This window comes from Magallana gigas, chromosome 7 (assembly GCF_963853765.1).
Source record: "Magallana gigas chromosome 7, xbMagGiga1.1, whole genome shotgun sequence".
NCBI lineage: Eukaryota > Metazoa > Mollusca > Bivalvia > Ostreida > Ostreidae > Magallana > Magallana gigas.
The window spans coordinates 38,709,697-38,731,717 of NC_088859.1; the positions used below are offsets into that span (position 1 = coordinate 38,709,697).

Here is a 22,021-nt window from a genome sequence, read left to right on the forward strand (position 1 = left end):
ACTTCCTATTGAAATACTCTATACAAAAACTATTACCTAACAGTAGTGCAATGGGTTGGAGCGTTAACTAATAATATATAAGTCATGAGTTCGAATCCCACTGGTGCTATTACAATTTTTTACCTTTCCAAAAATTTTTAAACATGATTTTTAGTGATATATTGTAAAATTTGAAAATTCCTAACCGGTGAAAGTACTTTGGTTAAAATGCACTTTTGTTCACGTTAATGTTGACAGATGTCTACGAAAGACGAATAGGGCCACTTAAAAAATATTTTTATCTCGTAATTACGAGAAAAGATCTCGTTAATTATTACGAGTTAATTATCTCGTTATTACGAGAAAAGATCTCGTAATTACGAGAAAAGATCTCGTTATTACGAGTTAATTATCTCGTTATTACGAGTTAATTATCTCGTAATTACGAGAAAAGATCTCGTAATTACGAGAAAAGATCTCGTTATTATGAGTTAATTATCTCGTAATTACGAGAAAAGATCTCGTAATTACGAGAAAAGATCTCGTTATTACGAGTTAGTTATCTCGTTATTACGAGTTAATTATCTCGTAATTACGAGAAAAGATCTAGTTTTGAAATGGCGCGTTTCATTATTCTATTCTTTTTATATAAAGTGTATGAACTACTGCAATGTCTATTAATATACACTTACTTAGCATGATCATCGTTTAAAACGCATAATTTGATATAAAATCGGACCAAGCAGTTTTAAAGAAATTTCAGAAGAATTAGCAAAGCAAATTGATTAAAAAATTCATTGAACTGTATGTCAATAATTAAGAAGGACACGTGTTATTTTTTTTCAGACTCCAAAATGTTTATATAAAATCAATTATTTTCAATATACATGTAGGTTGTGTATGAACATATAAAACACAAATTCGGGTAAATCCTGTGTATCCATATCCATGACTGAAACTATTAGTCATTAAAGTTATCTGTAACTAATAAAACTGTGTTTTTACGACTAAAGGACTACCTGGTATTTACTTCGGAGTGGGATTATAATATATATAAGTTGAATAGAAAAATTACATAAAGTTCTTTCCTTTTATTATTACCAGATAAAATGTCGAAACCAATCATTTTGATATGTAGAAATTAATGAATAATGATCGTTGTTATTTTTAAATATTGATCAAAATTGAATCAACGTTTCTGGAATGAAAAAGATAGACTTAAAGTGTGATCCAGTCGAATTCTTTTTCAGAAACGCACCATTTTATATAGATCTTTTCTCGTAATAACGAGAAAATTAACTCGTAATAACGAGAAAATTAACTCGTAATAACGAGAAAATTATCTCGTAATAACGAGGTCTTTTCTCGTAATAACGAGAAAATTATCTCGTAATAACGAGATCTTTTCTCGTAATTACGAGATCTTTTCTCGTAATAACGAGATAACTAACTCGTAATAACGAGATCTTTTCTCGTAATAACGAGATCTTTTCTCGTAATAACGAGATAATTTACTCGTAATAACGAGATCTTTTCTCGTAATTACGAGATAAAAATATTTTTTTATGTGGCCCTTTTCGGCTTTCGTAGATGTCCCATACCACCTTAAAAGTTTAATTCTTCTCAAGAACAATTACAATAATTATAAAGTCACTTATTTGTTTGAATTACGATTTCCTGGGCAAAATCAAATCCAAATGAGAGATTCTTCATGCTCATGGTACATGTACTTTGATTTGTCGCTGAAATTAATTTGACAATACTAGACTTTGACCCGTGCGTGCACGGGTTGACATATAACATATGATATCGGACATTTACGAAATAGATACATCGACACGCCGTATTGTTGACATTTACATAACCAAGCTTTAAGCCTACAATAATGCTATTAATTTCACTACACTCTGCTTAGAAAAATCTAACTGAAAAACCTTGGGACGGGCCTTCACCACAGTTAAAACGCCTCCGATATGTACACCCGTATTAACGTAGCAAAAAGTTGCAGAATCGCTCCGGAACGATTTTGGAGAAAATTAACGAAGCTGCATTGTAAATAAATAACAGTCAAATTATTCACAAAAAAACAACATTTAGAGGCTGTAAATATCTTTTATCTAAAAAATTAATTCATACTAAAGAAGAATTCAACACTTTTCACCAACTTTTTTCCTCGCTTTGAATTTACACACCATGTTGACATTCGGAACTCTCGGGATTTTTTATATTAAATGCACTGAGTTAGAGTTATCTCCTGTATTTCTTTTGATGAATATATAACAAATTTTCGATTTCAATGAAAATTTACACGTATTTGTAATTTCGTTTCTGAGTTTATCCATACAAATGTCATATTTTGGAAACATAAACTAAAGAGCCTTCCGTGATTTAACGTGAATGTAATGCGCATGCGCAAAATTGTAAAATCCAAAAAATTCAGATGATTTCCGGATTTTTTAATTGAATTTTCTTTGATTACTAATTAGCGAAGCTTGATTGAGAAAAAATAAAATCAAATTGGCAATCTTCAAGTACCAATGATGTTTAAAATATATAAAACAAAAGACAGTACTTATCCGATTTCTTGGTATTAAAGCTCAAAGAATCGAATCTATTATTTTAATATAGTAGTATAGATTCAATAAAGAGACACGAGTTTTGAGGGGTTTTTTGGCACATTTCTTGTAGATTCAGACTAGACTCTGCCAAAATGTAGCATCGTGTCTTAAAATCTTCAGAAAACATTATCTCTAGACAGCTACTTTTTTCTCTGTTTTAAGACAACGTCATCTATATACTTAATCAAGATACAATCGGGGGTCAACTGGGGTTCTGACCGAGAGATTGTTCCTCTATATGTGGTCCTAACCCTTAAACTATTTGTTTTTCTTTTTAGTTTCAAGACAACCCCTATTATACTAAATGACTAGCAGATTTATTTCCTTTTCTTACAATCAAGATTCTCACGTGAGCATTGTAGCCCGTGGGCCTCTCGTCTAAGTCATTGATGCCGAGATTCAGTGCCGTCAAAGCTAAATTAAAAATGATTGACCTTAAATTCGTTGGTATTTAAAGATACTATCTTTTACATTGTAATATCGGCACAACAAACTATGACTATTCATATTGATTGAATTGTTATGAAATAGTTTATCATACAATAAAAGCAAAACAAAAGCATAAATATTACATGTTTATCAAATAGTTTTTATTCAAAGTGGAGTTTTGAATGTATGCCATTCATTCAACAAACAGAGTCTCAAACTTCAAAAGAAAGCACAGTGTCCAAAGGGATCAATGCACAGAGAAAGTAAATCATATCAAAATCAACAGACAAGAATCCATACATTGCAACAACATTTAAAGGAAAAGTGAATACAAAGGACAACAAAATACTAGTAATTTGGCACCGTGAAACACAAGGAACTGTATTGAGACAAACCGATAGTGACACATGACTTTGACATGATATTCTATTTCGGTTGTGAGAATGGAAATAAATAGATCTGTAAAACTTCTAATCTTAGGAGAATCTATACACTCATAAGCATCCCTGATCACAAGTTGTTCAAAGTTACCCAGAATTGTAATGACAGTGATAAAATTAAGGGGAAAAAATGGAATGTAGGGTAATTTAATAATTGTAGTGAGGTAGAGGGCATCTTTAATAAGAACAGTATATGTTCAGGGCGAAAACTTTCGATTTGTTAGGCAACTTGTTGTAAAAGATACATTTAATACTGCAATATTTACAATCATTTGCTCATTTGTGATCTTTAAACAGAAGGGAAAACTAATATTTTTGTACTGAACCAAAAATAATCAGGTTCAAATTTCTCTTGTTTACCAGATTTTACTTTGACCATCAGAATTTTTCAAATTCATGAATTCATTTTAAAAAATAATTTAAGTGCAAAACATCTGATGATTCAAATGTGGAAAATCAGTGGTTTGTGCATCACAATGTCACTATATATAAACTGTTACCATAGACATGAGACATACAAACATGCAGAACTAAGGCATTCATACACTGTTTGCACATATACCAAACAGTAAATACAAACCCTGAATAATTAATCTCATAATGAAAAAAAATACCAAGTTAAATTCCTACATCCTTTATAGATGCAATGGATTTCATTTATAAAGCATAAAGTATAAAACTATCATAGAATATAATTTCTGGATATCAAAATGTTGATAAAAAATGACAATACATGCATTTTGAATTAAACATTACTGTTTTGTATTCAAGAATCATCTAATGTAATGTGAAACCTATCTTAGAAAAAGAGTCTTCTCAAAAATATAAATATTGAGCAAATACCGGTATCAGTTTCTGTATGAAAAATAACATACCCTGGTAAACAAAGTTCATTCAGTGTTTTTTGTTTACAATGGACATACTCTTTCTATATTTATTTTTATACAAAGACTGCCAGTTTTTCTTTAGAATTCTGTTAACACTCTTGGGCATTCCATGCTTGTGTTTGATATATTCTTTTGGGGTCATGACCTTGAAATCCGTTGATTTCCCAGTGAAACTTGAAATCTTTTGATCCAGACTCTTGGCGTCCCCGAAGTACTGAATCCTGTAGGTACCCGGGGCCTGGGTTTGTGGGATGTCCCAGGTAATAGTGACCTCACTCTCTCCCAGTAACAAACTTGTGTGCTTCCATTCAAACCTATCAGTGGTTGATGTTAAGTAAAATTAGATAAATGTCAATAATAATGTTTATAGCAGAGTAGAACTGTAGTAAGTACATGTATGACCCTATGGGTGACTTACTTTGTCTCCCATTGACTGTCTGTGAACACGACCTTCCAGTTGTTGTCAGGTTGTAGCATCTCTACACTCAGGAAAGTGCCCTCCAACTAAAACACATACACAGAAAAATCACACCAATGGTGTTCCAACAAGTCTTTCTTTATAATAGTTTATTAAAGATACACTGCAAATTTATGATATACCTTCACATTGTTTCTTGGGTTGGCACCAATAAAGGTCACTTTAACAGAGCTCCCCTATGAACAATCAAAGAGATACATGATTCATACTTCATTACCGTCAGGAAGTACCAGCCAATATAACTCAGTCGTTGATCAGTTAAGCAATTACCAGCTACTATAGCTCAGTACTCTGGACCTACCTGTTTGTACTGCGCATCAGCATCAACTACTACATCACCAAAACTCTTCCCAAAAGGAGCGTGGTCAAACACTACTGGGGGGAGGAATGTCAGCTGTTTGTCCAACAGATTGGGAGGGGTGGGTCCCTTGGGGGCTGGTGTTCCCTGTAATAGACAGATGTATCAACTTGAGATTGAAGGCTAAAATATTGGAAGAAAGAAGTTTAAAGCAGACAATGCATTACTATATTGTACCTTTGCTAAGGCATCAGCCAGTTTGTTGAATTCTTGTATGAAGGCCTCTAGTGTATGAGGTCCATATATGGTAGAAGCACCTTCATACCTTTGAATCTGCAAATCAAGAGAAATGCTAATTATTCTCCACCATTGCTCTAAATTTATATAATCAGATAAAGACACTTGTTTACTGTCAAAGACTGCAAACTTAAAGCCATTCCTTAAAAACATTATCACATAGAAGAAGATTTACTTCTTTCACTGACAATAAGACTGCGGAACATTAACTGGCAAGATTGGAAAAAGCTTACGTCAATTTCACCTGTTACAGTCAAAACTTTTAAAATGGGCGGGGACAAATTGACGCAGACATCCGAGAAAACATTGGATTGAAACTGTAGTTATAGGAAGTGTATTTTTAATCCATCTCAGCGTTCTTAACTTGCCAGTTAATGTTCCACGGTCTTAAAAAGATTTGTAGGTACCTGGTACTCTTCATAAGTCGTAACGTAGTCAGCATAGTCATTGGTCAGTCCAGCGATTACAGTCACAGTGTTGGCAGGGAAGCCAGCTGCCTTCAGAGTCTGAAAAGAAGACAAGGGAAATTAATTACTCTATCTATTTACTATTCACAAGTTTACTACCTCTACCCCTTTTTGACTCTTTATTTTACTTATCTTCAGTTACAATACATGTACTTACAGCAGTTATGCTATCTCTTGTCCTTCTTCCTGACATAGTACTAAAATTAAAATGACACAAACATCTTTTTCAAGTTGATATTCACTGGATCCAAAAGATTTAAATGTAATTCAATTGTGAAGAAAAATATAACGACAATGTGCATGCTCTTTTACATATCCATGTGTATAGATCTTTGAATTTCTTTACCTGAATTCTGCAGGTACAGATATGATGGCTAACTGTCCAATTCGGAAGATCTGTAAGTCCACAATGGAAGGTGACCATGCATAGGGGACAGTCATCTGCAAACAAATTAAATAACCTGGTATTGCCAAATCCATTTCAAGTTTAAATTTAGTACATGAAGTTTGATATGTATTTAAGTTTAGTCTTATCACAGAATATGAAATCAAATTTTCTAAAACCATAACATCAAGATTTAAATTACATAAAATTCCTGTATTACTTCAAAATGTATAAGATATATGGTGGTACATTCCTATTTTAGTTTAAAAACATTAAAACTTACAAATCTTTGTGCTTTTCTTTAAAAAAAATCCTCGTAAATAATCAAGTAATGCATAAACTAGAAAGTGGATCATACATACAGTGTAAGACTGTATTATAGGACAGTCATAAGTACATGTAAAACACATAGGAATTGTTGTAATAATTACCTCCCCTGTGTCAAGCAGGATAGGCTTAGGATGCTGACAGGCTAACTGTTCTGGTGAGGGCTTCTTGAGAAAATCTCGAACAAAATCCCAGAAAGGATTATCAGTTGTGTCACCTAAAAATACAACACATTTTTTTTTCTGTAATATCATTGTCAATATAAGGTAACAATGTCACTTTCAGAATCCACAATGATATTCCAATCCAATTATAAATTACATCAAAACAGCATAGATAGAAAGAAAGTGACTGCAACAAATACCCTGAGTAAAGTTGAAAGCTCCTGGACCGTCTGTGGTGCCTGCAGCAAAACTGAATCCCATGGCAGGCTTACAAGTCTTCACCTGTTGATTTAATTCAAAATTGATAATGGTGAAAACATTGAACTTTATTAAAGGCTCAAAACCAGACATGTGGATTTTACATGTCCCCTACCTTAGTCGTCTGGTTGATTTGTACCATTACATTGGACATGTCCACATAGGTATGTCTGAAGTCCACTGGTCCTTCCAACTTCATATTGGACGGGTCATTGTATAGAATCTGTGGGGTTGAAATTAACATGTAATGTTTGACTTGTTAATTTTTTTCATTTGAATAGAAAGAGACAGGAAGAATATTCAATTGGAATAAATGCGACATTTTTTGTATATGTACCATTATTTAAAATCTGCATGACGCTAACAAAATCTACACAATATGGTATATCCTTAAACCAAGCTATGAATAAACTGAGTAAAGTATAAATTACAAGAAGTGCAAGTTTAATCCTTCTGATATTGATACCTTAGAGCGACAGTACATGTAAAATGGGAGTTCTTAAATTTAAAAAAATGACCTGGCAAAGTGGTTTGTGTCAAAAATTAAATCGTTATTACTTTTATGTTTACGAATGGCAGTTAACATGCAGGGGTTCATTCCAACCTTGCAAACATCAACTGTGAATATTTCTAGCAGATGAATGAAAGTTGACTTGCTGTAACAACAGTGTTACCTTGGCTTTCTGGTACTGGTTCTTAGCAATGATTCTGGTGCTGTCATACATGTCCTTCCCAGGACCAGGGGACACACAGAGTTCATTCTACAGAACAGGAAAACAAAATCACAGTCACATCGTTCAAGACAAAATCACAGTCACATCGTAAAAGACTAGAAAACCATATCTCTTAATTGCTACATTTCATATAACATTTATAATTCAAAATACAGTATCAGTACACATTATTTTCCTGTGCCCAGCCACTCACCCTTCCGTTACATGTACTTGTGGGGACATCACATGGCTTCCCCGTGTCCATGCAATGGGGGCCCTTTGTATTTGGGGATACATCTCCTTCATTGCTCTGTGCAAAGGCAGCTACAAACTTTCCCTGTGCAAGAAATGGTAATGAAAGTCATTGTCAAAAATCCACATAAAAGTCAAGAACAATGTGTCGTATCCAGACCTTACCTTTCCTGGGAAAGCTCCTTTGTTCATGTCAGCCTCAAACATCTGAGCAGCCAGTCCTTTGTTATCACTGCTGATCAAGTGGTTAGTGTTATTCATACTGGTGCAATGAACAGCAAACCAACTACAAAAGCAATGGAGAGGATTATACACTGGTTTTTATATACATGTAGGTTCACTTTGAACAGATATACATATGAAATTTATACATTATTTTCTTTTCTAACCAAATGCCCTCAATTTAGATTGTTTTTTTAATTTATTATAAAATGTGAGTACAATACTGCCACACATCATAATACAAACATAGATTTAGATTCAAATGATGCAATCAATGTCAAACTTACTTGATCATTCCTATGCCATTGTTCTGTGCATCAGTCATTCTAAGGACTGTCATATTTTTTTCAACATTGTACTTGTATCTGTAGAATAGAAATACATCCTAAAAAACTGTCAATAAAGCACAAAATCCTTTTCAGTCCTTACTTTAAGCTACATGTAACTTTAGGACTTACTTTGCTCTCTCTTCAGCCGGGTTATTGAGGTAGGCTGTAGGACTTCTATTTATATTACTCTCCAATAACTCCCCCGTGTTGACATACAGGTTTCCTGGTTTCATAGAGTTATGGGCCTTGTCAATGCTCTAAAATATCAGACATATATATTTATAGCTATGAAAATATCAATTAATTTGTTGTCAAGTGAAAAAAAAAAAAATTTCACTTTTGGGGATAAGTTATGTTTATAGCAATTTGAAATGAAAAATTGTCATTATTTCCTGTTTAATTACCTCTCGTTTACTGTTAAAGTGTGTAAAAAAGGATTAAATTTTAAAAAACCATACAGCAACAATTCCTTCCAAAAGTGGTACAAAAGTTTCATTGACAAATCCTAGGGAAGTGATGTCATAGAGGAGATACTGGTGGAATCCCCCTGGACCGGAGTGTGTGTGGGTCCCACTAATAGCTACGTTCCTCTCGTTATACAAATCTCCATATTTGCTCTTCAGGCGTTTGATAATCTGCAACCAACAAGTTTTCAATAAAATTTTGGAAATGTGCAACAGACACGTTTCAATAAAAATGTGTATTTTGATGTTGAACAATAAAATGAAATAAGAAATTAAAAGATGAGCTAGATCCTAACATGTTAGCACCCATGTGTTGGATATATGACACAATGATCTGATCACTTCGAATACATGTATCTTCTTTGTTTAATTGTTACAGTTTACTAAAGTAGGCTTGTGTTATTGTTTTTCATCACCAACCTCTAATTTCAGTCCTTGAGACTGCATACAGGAGTCAGTGCTAACAAACACTATCCTGCTCTTGTTGGCAGAATCTGCGATGATGAAGGCACGGCTGTACTGACGCAAGTGGATGCCTTTACTGGTTTGTGCAGGGTTAGCATACCCCATCTGTGTTATAAAAATACCAATTAATATGCATGTGACTGTATGTCCTGATGTATGATACTTAAATAACTAAGAGTACTAAGCAGTAATAAGCAACCATTGCTAAATGAACTTATTCATACAAAGTATATTATTTTGCATGTAAATACATGTATATCAACAAAGAGGAAGTTAAACAGCACATTTTTTTCTTCATAGCTGTATGAATATGCATTTTATTTCCTCTGTAATTTAAAACGGGGATTTATATGTTTCCTTAAAATGTTTTAATTGATCTTATTTTTAATCATTCTTAAATCAGATAATACTGTCACAGGGTATCCAAGATGACAGTTATTATTCAACTATATCTGATTCAGTGTATATAGAGAAATTGTTTGAAGCAGAGCCATTAATATCATGATATTACATTACAATGTAATAACAGCCTTGTCCTAAGTAATGGTATAAAGCATAATGACAACCCATTTACATGTTAACTATACGTCAACAAGTACATGTACCAGAAGTTACGCAACATGATGCTACTATTTCGAAACTTCTGAACTCTAATGAGATTAAAAATATCTTTTGAAACTAAAACACGCAAAAACTTACCATGTCAACCTCTGCAGCCGGACCAGTGATGTCAGCGATACCGGCACCAATAATATAATTTGTGTTCTGTCCATTACAAATTAGACAAAGCGAGAGAAGGAGAAACAAGCCGCTCACTCCATAGGCGGTCGCCATTTTCAAACATGTGATTTGTTTGAATCACGTGCTGATCTATGGTCATGTGATTAAACGTCGTCTGCTGGAGTACCACTCGGTGCGATGTAACAAATTTTGTTTTATAATCCATACCATAATACAATGTAGTTTTATATACGTCCCTGGTTAAACTAATGTTTGGATTTTTGTACTTATTAAAATATACATAACTTTATAATATAAACATTAAAACAATCCGGGGGGGGGGGGGGGGGGGGCGCAACTCATTCATAATTCAATTTTCTATGTGTTTGCACTTTATAATAATTATGTTCATGCAGTACAGTACAGGTTTTATTTAGCAATGCAAGCTGCAATTTTCATGCTGAAATTTTATTTTTACACAAATGTTATTTTCTAATATAATGACAAAAGTATCATGGTTTTTGGGAGTTGATCAACTCTCCTATGCAGTTACTCTGGCAAACCGAAACTGAAACAGTGTTTGGACCTAAGCACAAATCACCGCTGACAAGACTTAGTTCTTGAAAATAATCGATAAATTCGATTACGCTAAAGTATCCTTTTTTTAAGGAAGTTTATTTATAAATACCTTGGAAATACTCAGATTTTAAATAGTACGAACAATGTAGAAGTTTTTTGCAGTAGTATGTATTCTTACGCCAGAGTTCAATAGCATTTGGTCTATATTTAGAGGTTGCATCTTCAAGCTATCACGTGACCTGGTATCTCTCGAGATTAACGGAGACAGCAGAGCATCTGATTGAACGAGACTAGAGTTCATTATTAGTTGGATCCATACAATTTTTGAAATATTTCGAATATCGATACATAATTTAATGAAATCAATTCTATTTTTAAATATTACACAACATCATAGGTTTTCTCGAAATTCTTGTCGGAGAAGTCCGAGAATTCACATTATAAAAATGTCCGTAATTCAAATACAAATTATAAACTACTTGCCAAACAAAATAACATATCGTTGATTTTAAGATTAATAATAATCGATAAAATCAACTCCCGTCAGTACTTCAGTACTTTTATTTAATTTTTGATAGCCATATTTTTGTGGGAAAAGCCATTAAGAAGCCTTAATTGAAGCAAAATTGAATTTTTGTCGTCCTGTAGAAAAATTGAACTGCTATATATTCCTTAGAAGAAAAAAAAAATTTTCTCACAAAAATTTATATTTTCAAATTTTATATATCATAGAAGTTTAAGTTACATGCAGACTTAGCATACTAAAGTCTGTCCCAAGTTATTGCTTCCATCACTTTTTGATGATTTTTAATAAAAATACACATATCTGTGAAAGAAATACAATTGAAATCGGTGAAAGGGAATATATACATGATATCTTCATTGAACAATTATCATTTTTCACTCATAAAAGTTCACAGGAACGAAAACAATTTTTTTACGGAGATTTATAATGGGAAATGTTTACATTATTTCTCCATTCGGAAGTACCCGGGATACCTCACGCAATTTTTCAACGTTATCATCCGGGCTTATTAATGGCTGATGCAATGCAAAACCTCCATAGACTTTCTATTTTAGGATGTGTATTGAATCCTGAGACGGTAAGGGGGGCGTTTCAAAACAGATAATCTGAACATTTTCCATATTAGTGGATGAACATAGTTTGAGCACAAAGGTATTTATGATTATTGAAATATCAAGCAAAATGTGGTGGAAGCAAAAACTGGGGACATAGTTTTTTTGTGTTTTTATAGCTGTTTTTTGCAGTAAAATAGATTTCTAAAAAATAGAGCTCATATTGCTTTAAATAGCCTACCACCTTTTACTAGTTAATAAGAAATCTTTGTTAGTGTGCATTTTTATTTTATTTTTCATCTGACCTTGAAGTACAAAAATGAGTTTTCTGAACATTTTTTCTCACAAAACAGTACAAAAACACAAGACAGTACAATATGCGTCACAGTACCCGGTATGGCAAATTGAATTGTTTTTGTTAAAGGGGCATGGTCACGATTTTGGTCAAATTTCATTTTTCTGTTTTTATTATTTACAATGCTTTAGGAATGTATTTTTAATGATCAAATGAAATTTGGGTGCCAGTCGATGAGTTTCAAGCAAGATACAGGGCTCGCAATTCTTCGTCATGTAAACAAGGCTCGTGCCCTGTTTTTGTTTACGTAGGTTCAATACACCAGTAAAAATCTTTTTCAAGCTGATTTGTCTACCTTCTTATTCATTTTAAGCATAAATAAACAGTTCCTAATGATTAACGCATGCATTTGAAGTCTAAAACTGGAATTTTCACTTCAACATTCAAAGTGTAAACAAAAGCTTTGTTTACATAGCGAAGAATTTTAAGTTCTGTAACTCGCTTATAACTCAACAAATTACACTCAAATTTTGGTTAAATTAAAAATGCCTTATTGAAGCAGTAAACATTAAAATTGAAAAAATAATTTTTTACCAAAATCGTGACCATGCCCCTTTAAAAAATGAAGGAATAAAGGTAGTTTGACCCCGGAACATGACCGCCGATGGGAAGTAACTCCTGCTAAAATTGCTCTTCTGAAAACTAAATGCCTTGTAACACACCCACTCTCTCTCTCTCTCTCTCTCTCTCTCTCTCTCTCTCTCTCTCTCTCTCTCTCTCTCTCTCTCTCTCTCTCTCTCTCTCTCTCAGCTCTGGTCTTTTGACATGCCCAAATCTATTCCGTCCATAACAATGTAACTGTCACAGCATTCGGAAGATGACTGTTTTTTGCTAATACTTTGGTTCACTTCCTCATCCTTAACTTCCGGTATTTCTTTAGGATCAGTGCGCCCTCTGATGTTTTTGCAATGGTCTGTATCGATCTGGACGTACAATTTCTCCTGACCACTGGAGGTAGATGGAGTGGCATTTAAAAGTTTCTGAAAAGTTGGATATTTTCCTTAATTTTCCAAAAAGAATACTTCAAATAGTAAATCTTTGACACAATGCATGCACGGCTGTTACCTGATTTTGTTCACTGCCTACTGGGGGAACCTCTATTTCAATGTTAGTTCTCCACAACCTGTAAACGCAAAAACAACATATTGTAATTTTCAAATCTATACGGTCTGGATTCCCCGATAAAAGGGATACAAATGCTACATTCATCTGCACATGATTTGCGTCAAAAAGAAAAGGGCCTTCATGACAAAATTTTGGGAAATGAGTTTTCTTTTGTTTTTAAATAGAGTATGTTCTTCTGATTATTTTGATTCCAAACAGAACCATTTTAACAAGGCCTTGGACTTTTGGAAGAGCGTAACTATCTATTTCTTGCTTCTCACAAGTTAAATATGACGCTGGTTTCAAGCGAAATATGCACCGATTGTGTATTACAAATTGTATATACAAATTTTGTTGACTTTAATGAACCATCATCGAGTGGGCAGTAATGAAATGGACAGGCCTTGTTTGACACAACTACCCAAAGTCCAAGCGCTTGTTAAAATGGTTCTTTTTTATCAAATTTATCTCTTAACCAGAAGTAAAACTAACGCGTGGTCCAAACGAAAGATAATGTCAGAAAAATTGAAATACAGACGTCAATACTAGAAGCGCCGATACCACTTTGCAACGATAACGTATGGGGAAAAATAATAACATGTATAAAACCAAATGAAATTAATTTTTTATGTCTAAAAACAGATCATTCAGATTGCGTGGTGAAAAATATTTTATGATTTTATGAGATTAGTCAACACAGATCCTAAATTAACGTGTGATTATCTGCAGGTGAATTCTGGTAACGCCTCTTGTGTAAGGAAATACTGTACAGTCAAATAAAAAAGTGTTTCTTGATTCTTGTAAGATTAAAGTATCGCTAAACGAAACATTTACAAGCAATACTCATCCGACTGCCACCAGAAGCAGTGCTTGAATACAATATGAACAAAAATATTATACATTATCTCCACTTGTGATTTGATGCATCTGCCATTTGCGATGAATGAGTTTCCTCACAAATGCCATCACTTCATGACAAATTGTACATATTTTGATGAATTGGCAATTTGGTAAGAACTGTAGATGGAAATTTGTTGCATACTCGATAGCGTGACTCATTTTGACAAATCAAATTGAATATCAAATTAACACGACCTTATCAATTGTTTTAAGAGTCTCCCCAACATTCCAAAAACAGCTGACATTTTTTGTTGTCTAGGTTTTTAAATCATAATTTTGGAGGTTGGTTATAACTCTTGAAAGAAGAAAAGCGTGGAATATCAATGTTTATCAATTTGTTATACAAACTAAGGAACTACACGTATAGAATGGTTAAAGTTTCGCAATTTGTCATAAAAATACAAACCTTAGAACTCTGGTTATAATGAGACAGAGAAAGAAGATGGATGCGCAGACTGCAGCAAAAATTATGATGGGATCTGTGGAAAAAAACAATTCGGTGACTTACATTTAATTCTGGAGCATACAAAGATCCAAATAAAGTTTGGAAACAAAGATTTTCGATAACTTACATAGGCTGGACTTCTTTCCAGTTGTATAACATTGAATTCTACCATTTTGTAATTTCTCTCCCGCTAATGTTAGAACATTTATCTCTGCACAAAGTATATCTTCGTTACTTAAATCGTAGGAATATGATGTTACTTCCGGCGAGATATTGAAACTTCTCTTTGCTTCAAATAGAAAAGAATTGTTCCATAAAATCAAAATAATTTTGCAAAATGTTCCGATGATCAGACTTTTCAGATCAATTATTCCATTACTTATGTTGTTGTCTCTTTGCAACTTTTCCCGATCTTTTTTTTTTATTTTGAAGCAGTTTCGAATTACAATATTTTGAAAGCCGTAGCTGTTCCCTGATAGTTCACACATTAGCGTTTCATAGGTCAGGCAACCTTAACTATGCCATTGATAGTAATAAGATGTAGCCTGGCAAATGTTCACGTTCAAATGTTCTCACTCATACAGTCCGATGTGCTGCAAAAGGAGAGGACATAGTGATCCACCACAGCGGACACCAATCGCATGTTACAGGTAGGTATTCTCCAAGTGACCTCCAGATGATCTTCTTCCGTGTGGGTCAATGTCATTTCTAGCAGACCTGGAAGCTCTAAAGAAGAGATTACAACCAAACCGTTCATTCACAGACAGTGGTTGATCTTTAGAGTTTGTATTACAGGCTATCGTGAGTGCCACTTGTAATTGATCTTTTTAAAATTGATCTTTTTAAAATACTGAGTAATCTATAATTATGTGTTCCTCTATATGGGATCAGCCAACATATAGACCTATTTCTGTTCTTACCGCCATTTTGAAAAACACAATCTGCCCATTTTATTCCACTCGTCCTTTCGCCTCGGTTAACAGACACGCCATATTTGAGAGAGACGCTATGACTGTGATTTATTGTTATTGTCGTGTTCCGAAGATTATCCAGCCACCGTAAATTCTAAATTTAAAAATACAAGACAGGGTTTCGTTAATTGTTCATTCTATATCAACTCATATGAGAAAAATGATACTTTTATGATTTATAATTACCCGAAAATCTTCTTTTTGGCACCAAAATACCGTAAATCTGACATCTTTCTGTTGAGCAATATCCAAGAAGACTGTTGTTAAGCTGCCACTGACGACAACCAAAATGTCGGGCGATTGTAACACTAAATGTAAACAAAAAAACGTGTAGAAATCATATAAATTATTAAAGCATAATCGAAGTACTATTGGTTTGAACAAGAAAGATTACTTTTAACTGGGAGTAACGTGTTTTAAATTCGGTCAATTTATCGTCAATTTCTCTAACGCGGGGATATATTGAGTAGGTGAATTACTGATAATATCCATGTTTACTCAATTTCACAGGTGTCAAACTTCAATAAAAGATGTTTACAAACTTCAATAAAACAACATGTTTACATTCATCTTTTGATGGAATTCTAATCAGAGCAAAATCTCGTGACGTTCCAATTTCATTCTTTGACCAAATTCTGGTCGTTATTTCCTGTTGCGCGGGGATTTGGAATCGAGCGAAATTGAATACAGTTTCCTCAGTGCAGTCTCTAGGTTCCTGTGATGTATTGTATGGACATACGGACACTACGTAACGCAAATGGGATCCATAAATCCTTTGTTTTTGAATCTCCTGTAAAATATCGACGCAATGAAAATAACATAAAATGGAAAATATTTCCAGCGCTACAACAGTCAGCAAAAGATTCTTTTCATACGGGACAATTGAGTTGATCTTATATTAAAAATACCCTCCAGAAGATCAAAAGGCCGCTATATGCGCAATTTCCCCGGGAAATTATGGTGAACGAATTGATGTGAACGTAGGGTGGGAGGCCAGGTACTGTAAAAAAGAAAGACTATTAAAGTCACGTTAGTACCTGGAATAGACTATAAACAATGCAATTCATGGTAACACCTGTCAAGCATTGTTTATAAACATGCCTGTCTTGTCTGTGGATGCTGTAATAGATCGACTCTCGCTCCAGATTCCTCCTTCCTGAGGTATGGCTGCAACTTTGATGAGGTATTTTGTGTAAGGCAACAAACCACACACTTCAAACCGTGTGCTGTTGACTATCCAGGTAGAATTGTCTGATGGCTGAGAAAGAAATTAATCAAAGATTTTTATTCCAATAGCCATTAGTTGTGGTAACCTCTCTTATACGCTAAATTATGAAACAAGCAATCTTACATGTTGTTGTCCTTCAGGTGAGATAGCTAGACACGTGATTTGGTAGAGTTGGGGGTACAGGACACTCCACAGATAGCCCCTACCGTAGGACCACTGCAGTGTCACACAAGAAGGGGTGGTCCCCACAAGGCTTACATTCTGTACAGGGGCAGGTTTGACTGCAATGATAAGTTATGAAAATCCTGAAACTTAAATTTATTATGTATGCTACATGTACATTGTTTTGAAAATTTCGCTATCTGTGCAAAATGTTAGGTAATTATTTTTACGACGATTTTTAGCTTTCAAAAAATTGACAGGATGATGATATGAACAGTATACACCTGAAAGTGCTAGCAACAGAATTTTTTTTTATCAATAATATAAATAAGATATAACAATTTGTTGAGCCAGCAGAGGAAATGTTGATAGAATTTTTCAATATCTGTGACTGGTCCTTAGAAGGAACCCTTAATTTTGATGCTATATGTTCTCAAAGTAATTACTTATCGTAAAATCAACCAAATATAAACTCAGTCCCTTTCAGACAACCTCGGCTGAGTTTTCTATTGACGATTGAAATTATTATTTGCATTTCGCCAAAAGAATTTTTATGTCAATATAACTTGCTGGAATGCTATTTAAATGACAGGAACGTTTTAATTGATACGTGTGCTTATTGATAGTAAACAATAATCTTGAGAAGTGGCAATGTTCATGAAAATGCATTCTGTGTGGTAAATTGCTGCATTTCAAAACTTTAAGTATTACATTATTACATAATATAGAATAAAAGAGGTGAAGAAAGCCTATCCAGAAGTTTCAAAAAGGAGGGTGATTCTAGTTCTATTCCAAAATGCAAAATAACACACGATAATAGCTTGTAAATCTCTTGGCGACAAATTGAATTCTATTTCGCGGACACTGCTAATTTTTTTTTCAAACTTCGTAGTTGTAAGGGCAATGACACTCGCTGGTTAATCAATCTGTAGTGCGTGATCATCCCTAGGAGCCTCTAAGGAGAGACCAGGCGTCAAAATTCTACTCTAATATGGCTAATTTCTGTAGTTTTTGTCATTAGAGACATCTATTCTTCGAATCTAATTTCCGCACTCCTAATTACACATAATCATTGCATAAATGTATACATTGTATTTGGGTAAAAATATCCATGAGAGAAAAGTTTAAAAAAGAAGGAGTGTTTTTTCTTCTCACCTTGAAAACATCAGATCGATGCATGCGCAGTTCTTTTTCAGAGTAATATTAAACTATATAAAACTATACTTTGAAAACCAAAACTCCAATTCTTTTTAATGAAACTTGGAATCCCAATACCCCCCCCCCCCCCCCCCCCCCCCCACCGGTGCCCAAAATTGAACGATAAACGATATTTTTTATTCTTTACAATGTACATGTAATACTTTTTTTTACAGGTGTAACCATTTTGAACAAAAATAAACAGCTAACTTTTTCATAACGCAATGGGAAAACATCAGAAGTCGTAAAAAATGTATAGTCTTTTAACTAAGATACTAAAGTATATATATAATATTCATATACAGTTGTTAATATCGAACTTATGTCTTGTATGAAAAATAATTGAGAGTTTATTGAAGATCAATATAAACATGCATCATTTTGTTGTATTTGAACACAAATCAAATTTTAGAATATGATACGCTCGTCATCGTTATAAGTGTATTTTACATACGTAGCTACAGTAACACACCACCTGTGTGAATGTAGAAATCACATGTGTAGTATATTGTGTACCTTTCTGTTGGCAGTGAACTTCGTAACAACTGTTAAACAGGCTGACGCACAATCTAATGACGCAATTAGGATCCAGATCCCCGCGTTCTATGTCCCATCGACAGGAATTCTGGGATTGCTCTGGACAATCAAGCCAACTGGACATCAAGGAGCCGGATATCAAACTCCTACACATTCAAATTAAAAACGGATGTCAGTTATCAAACATAATATTTGCTTGAAAGTAATTATATGAATGGCCTTGTCAATATGTATACATGCTGATTATCATGTCCATCTGGGTCTCACAATGGTAAAACATTTAATATTGGAACTAAGGAAAGATGTGTTATTGTAAGTATCTTAACCTTTTATCTGTAAATGGTATCTCACAACACCCACATGATTTTCACTCTACGTGTAGACTTTAACAAATTAAAAGTTTATATGATACATGTACTACATGTTAAATTGACAAGGTACCAGATATTTTCATTGCAAATCATACCGCGTTTTTTGTCTTGCCAAGCACTGCAGACGCTGACAGTTTATAATTCTTGTGTTTTTGGTAACTTCAAAATGAACGATTCATTACTGCTGACATAGAATCATTATTGGATATAAAAAAAATGAACAAATGAAAACAAAAATAAAGCTTAAAACAAATAAGTAACCATATCAAAATTGGAGCGATTATTATAATAAATTTTCACTAAAATACCTTTAGTATATGCCTTTTGCTATAACATAGTAAGATAGCCTTGTTTTGATTAACAGTACCATGTATCTTTCATAATATATATTTTTTGAATTAAAAAGAAGAAGAATTCATGTCTTTTTGTTTTTGTTCTTAAATCACTTTTGTTGGTAAGGATTTCCCCTCTTTTCTTTTAATTAATATTATCATCTGTACTCTAGTCTTTATCATATGACTGTGGTTATATCTTTGTAACTATGTTAATAAGTTATATACCCTTTTCTCATGTTATTTATATCATTAGCATCTAAAATGTTTTCATGATGTATGGCAATACTTGTATCATGTTAAATCTTGTTAGTTTTGAGAGAACATATATAGAAGCACCGCCTGCTTTTCAATCCCTTTTGATGTATTCATATTAACATTGTACTTGATTAAAATACTTTTTCAATGAAACAAAAATTTAGAGACATATTAGAAAGAATTTCACAGACAGCCAATATTTCGTTATTTAGAGACACTATAACACAAAATTGTAACGAGAAACGTGTGAGACTGTTTTAAAAAATCAAAGATAACGGTTTAATCTGCCATAGAAAAAACAATTCAAATAAGTCTACTCTTTAGATGTAAATATCTGCTTAATGAATATCAGTATTGCTGCAATTCTTCATCTTTACAAGATATTCAGTTTCGGTCAAGACATCAAGATATCCATAATGTTGACCTTAATTGCTTGTATCAGTTTTTCAAGTATAGTTTTATGCCATTGTTCTGATGTACAGATTTTGTTTCAAAACAAGACGTTCATAGTATACAATGTATGGATATTTGTTACTACTTTCAGAGAGGAAATAAAAGAAACATTAAAAACTTTGTCAACCCCCTTGTTATAAAATAGAGTAAATATAGCCTTTGTACATGTATGTTTAAATTCATTGGTTACTCCCCGGTCCAATTTTATGCTGTAGTAAGCACATATAAACACTCGTTAAAGCAAAAGTGTCACAAATACACGTTAGAAGTCATTGATCTAGTATATACTTAGAACATATACACCATATACTCTTTAAAAGATATCGAAATCATTCAACGGAAGTAATCAATTATACATGTGTTCTCGTTCAATCTAATTACAACTATATGTTAGTTAATCATATCCGGATCTTTTTCATTCTAACTGAGATCTTTTTCATTCTAATTGAGATTTAATTTCGATCGGCAATGACACTTCAGATTTGCAATAACCACGGTCACGATGTAAAGTCGTATTCGAGGACCTTACACGGTTGTATGCATATATGAGTAATTTAAACCGGTGGCATTTTAAATCTGAATACATCTGGTAAATCAATATGGTAATGAATGAAATCTTTGATTTTGGTACACAGCGTGAATTAAGGGAAACAAACAGATATATCTCACTGTCTTTTATTGGTTGTCTTAATCCATTTTACAGCGCACTTACCACTTCACTGTGACGTCAGTCGTACCGCTATCTGCAGTTGACGAATTCCACGAGCAGAAGAGGAACTCTTCGTAATTATAGGTGTAACAGTTGACAGCATCACCTGACAATAGAGCAAAGGAAATATCAATAAACAGATTATTTTTTTTATTCAGGTACGTCCAATATCAGAGGCCCTCGTTAACACTTCTAATGAGAATTTCCTCCTTACAGATGACGGTTCCCGCCCGGAGGAAAACCAACAGAAGTTGTAAACATTTCCAGGATGTCATTGCAGATCGAATGCTTTCATATCAGGAATGAGGATACATCTTGAATTCCTCACAGAGTATCCGTTAATATCCACAATAACTTTGAATCATACAGGATACTGTTTTCCATTATTATTCTCATGTTTCTTCCTTTCCTTGTTAGAAAAACACCCCTCTCATGAGATGGCCATAACTTGAAATTTCAGTATTCTTATATGAGAAATATTGGAACTTTAAACCACACATTCGCTGGGATGCAATGGTTTTGAATATTCCATTTTTTCAATAACCATCAAGATTAATCAGATCGATAAATGGCAATAAAGAATTGATCGGGTATTTTTCCTTTTCAACGTTGGGCGCCCAGAATATATACTAGAAATCGACAGGGCACACAATGGACATTTTCAGATGTCAAAGAAATTTTATTCTTTTTTTCCCTTTAAACACACGTTTTATAAAGGGGCTGAACATAAATTAAGAGGCCGTGTATCTGAATCACCGGTGAACCTCAACTGTACTTGTTATGAGTGTAAATGTGTGTGTATTGTTGAAGGGAAGGGGGGGGGGGCAATCATGATTCTGGACATGGTAGAGTGAGATACAGTGACAAGAAGGGGGTGATGTCTAAACGTGAGGAGTGGAGTAGCGGGTCGAATTTAAAACAAATTGCTATACTTTGAATGTATGTGTAAAATGTCCTTTCTGATTCAACATGATCAAAGCCACGTTTATTATGTAGACATATTTAAAATCGTGCAAGTCGTTCTTTTCTCAATCGACGTACATCGAGGCTCAATCGACATACATCGAGGCAATGAAACCGGTCTGATCAGACCAATAAAATTCCGAGGAAGACGTTTTCTGAAGAAAAAAACACACACACACACAAAGGAA

General features: G+C 33.7%; 2 protein-coding genes across 3 annotated transcripts; both read right to left on the reverse strand.

The window, feature by feature from the left end:
• Nucleotides 1-3,165: 3,165 nt before the first annotated feature.
• LOC105347438 (neutral ceramidase B) lies at nucleotides 3,166-10,332 on the reverse strand. The gene is made up of 19 exons (XM_011456540.4): nucleotides 10,172-10,332; nucleotides 9,428-9,577; nucleotides 9,002-9,178; nucleotides 8,673-8,800; nucleotides 8,502-8,579; nucleotides 8,158-8,278; nucleotides 7,955-8,077; nucleotides 7,702-7,788; nucleotides 7,143-7,250; nucleotides 6,970-7,051; nucleotides 6,710-6,822; nucleotides 6,240-6,334; nucleotides 6,051-6,090; nucleotides 5,834-5,932; nucleotides 5,367-5,462; nucleotides 5,133-5,276; nucleotides 4,954-5,007; nucleotides 4,772-4,857; nucleotides 3,166-4,667 (listed from the first exon to the last, which is right to left on the reverse strand). The coding sequence occupies exons 1-19, from the start codon at nucleotides 10,304-10,306 to the stop codon at nucleotides 4,361-4,363; spliced, it is 2,223 nt and encodes a 740-aa protein (XP_011454842.3). The 5' UTR covers nucleotides 10,307-10,332; the 3' UTR covers nucleotides 3,166-4,360.
• Nucleotides 10,333-11,221: 889 nt separating this feature from the next.
• Nucleotides 11,222-21,566, reverse strand: LOC105347476 (uncharacterized). 2 transcript variants are annotated; one of them, XM_034455045.2, is made up of 14 exons: nucleotides 21,085-21,559; nucleotides 20,874-20,976; nucleotides 18,727-18,893; nucleotides 16,975-17,132; nucleotides 16,725-16,881; nucleotides 16,532-16,623; nucleotides 16,188-16,413; nucleotides 15,810-15,931; nucleotides 15,573-15,717; nucleotides 15,229-15,378; nucleotides 14,780-14,941; nucleotides 14,614-14,686; nucleotides 13,269-13,326; nucleotides 11,222-13,183 (listed from the first exon to the last, which is right to left on the reverse strand). In XM_034455045.2, exons 1-14 carry the CDS (start codon nucleotides 21,143-21,145, stop codon nucleotides 12,950-12,952), a joined length of 1,908 nt encoding a protein of 635 aa, XP_034310936.2. In that variant the 5' UTR covers nucleotides 21,146-21,559; the 3' UTR covers nucleotides 11,222-12,949. The 2 variants fall into 2 exon arrangements, with proteins under 2 accessions (XP_034310936.2, XP_065922275.1); XM_066066203.1 differs by having other exon boundaries at nucleotides 12,945-13,151; nucleotides 21,085-21,566.
• Nucleotides 21,567-22,021: the final 455 nt, after the last annotated feature.

Bases quoted from the DNA above. Each gene is read 5' to 3' on its own strand.
- LOC105347438 (XM_011456540.4), bottom strand. From the start codon at position 10,306: ATGGCGACCGCCTATGGAGTGAGCGGCTTGTTTCTCCTTCTCTCGCTT. The intron at 7,052-7,142 runs GTAGGGGACATG...TTAAATCAACAG, and splicing joins AAATCAACCAGACGACTAAG to GTGAAGACTTGTAAGCCTGC. The intron at 4,858-4,953 runs GTATATCATAAA...TATGTGTTTTAG, and splicing joins ACCCAAGAAACAATGTGAAG to TTGGAGGGCACTTTCCTGAG.
- LOC105347476 (XM_034455045.2), bottom strand. From the start codon at position 21,145: ATGACATCCTGGAAATGTTTACAACTTCTGTTGGTTTTCCTCCGGGCG. The intron at 15,932-16,187 runs GTAAACATGTTG...GTTTACATTTAG, and splicing joins AATTCCATCAAAAGATGAAT to TGTTACAATCGCCCGACATT. The intron at 13,327-14,613 runs GTTTGTATTTTT...TTGCGTTTACAG, and splicing joins ATTATAACCAGAGTTCTAAG to GTTGTGGAGAACTAACATTG.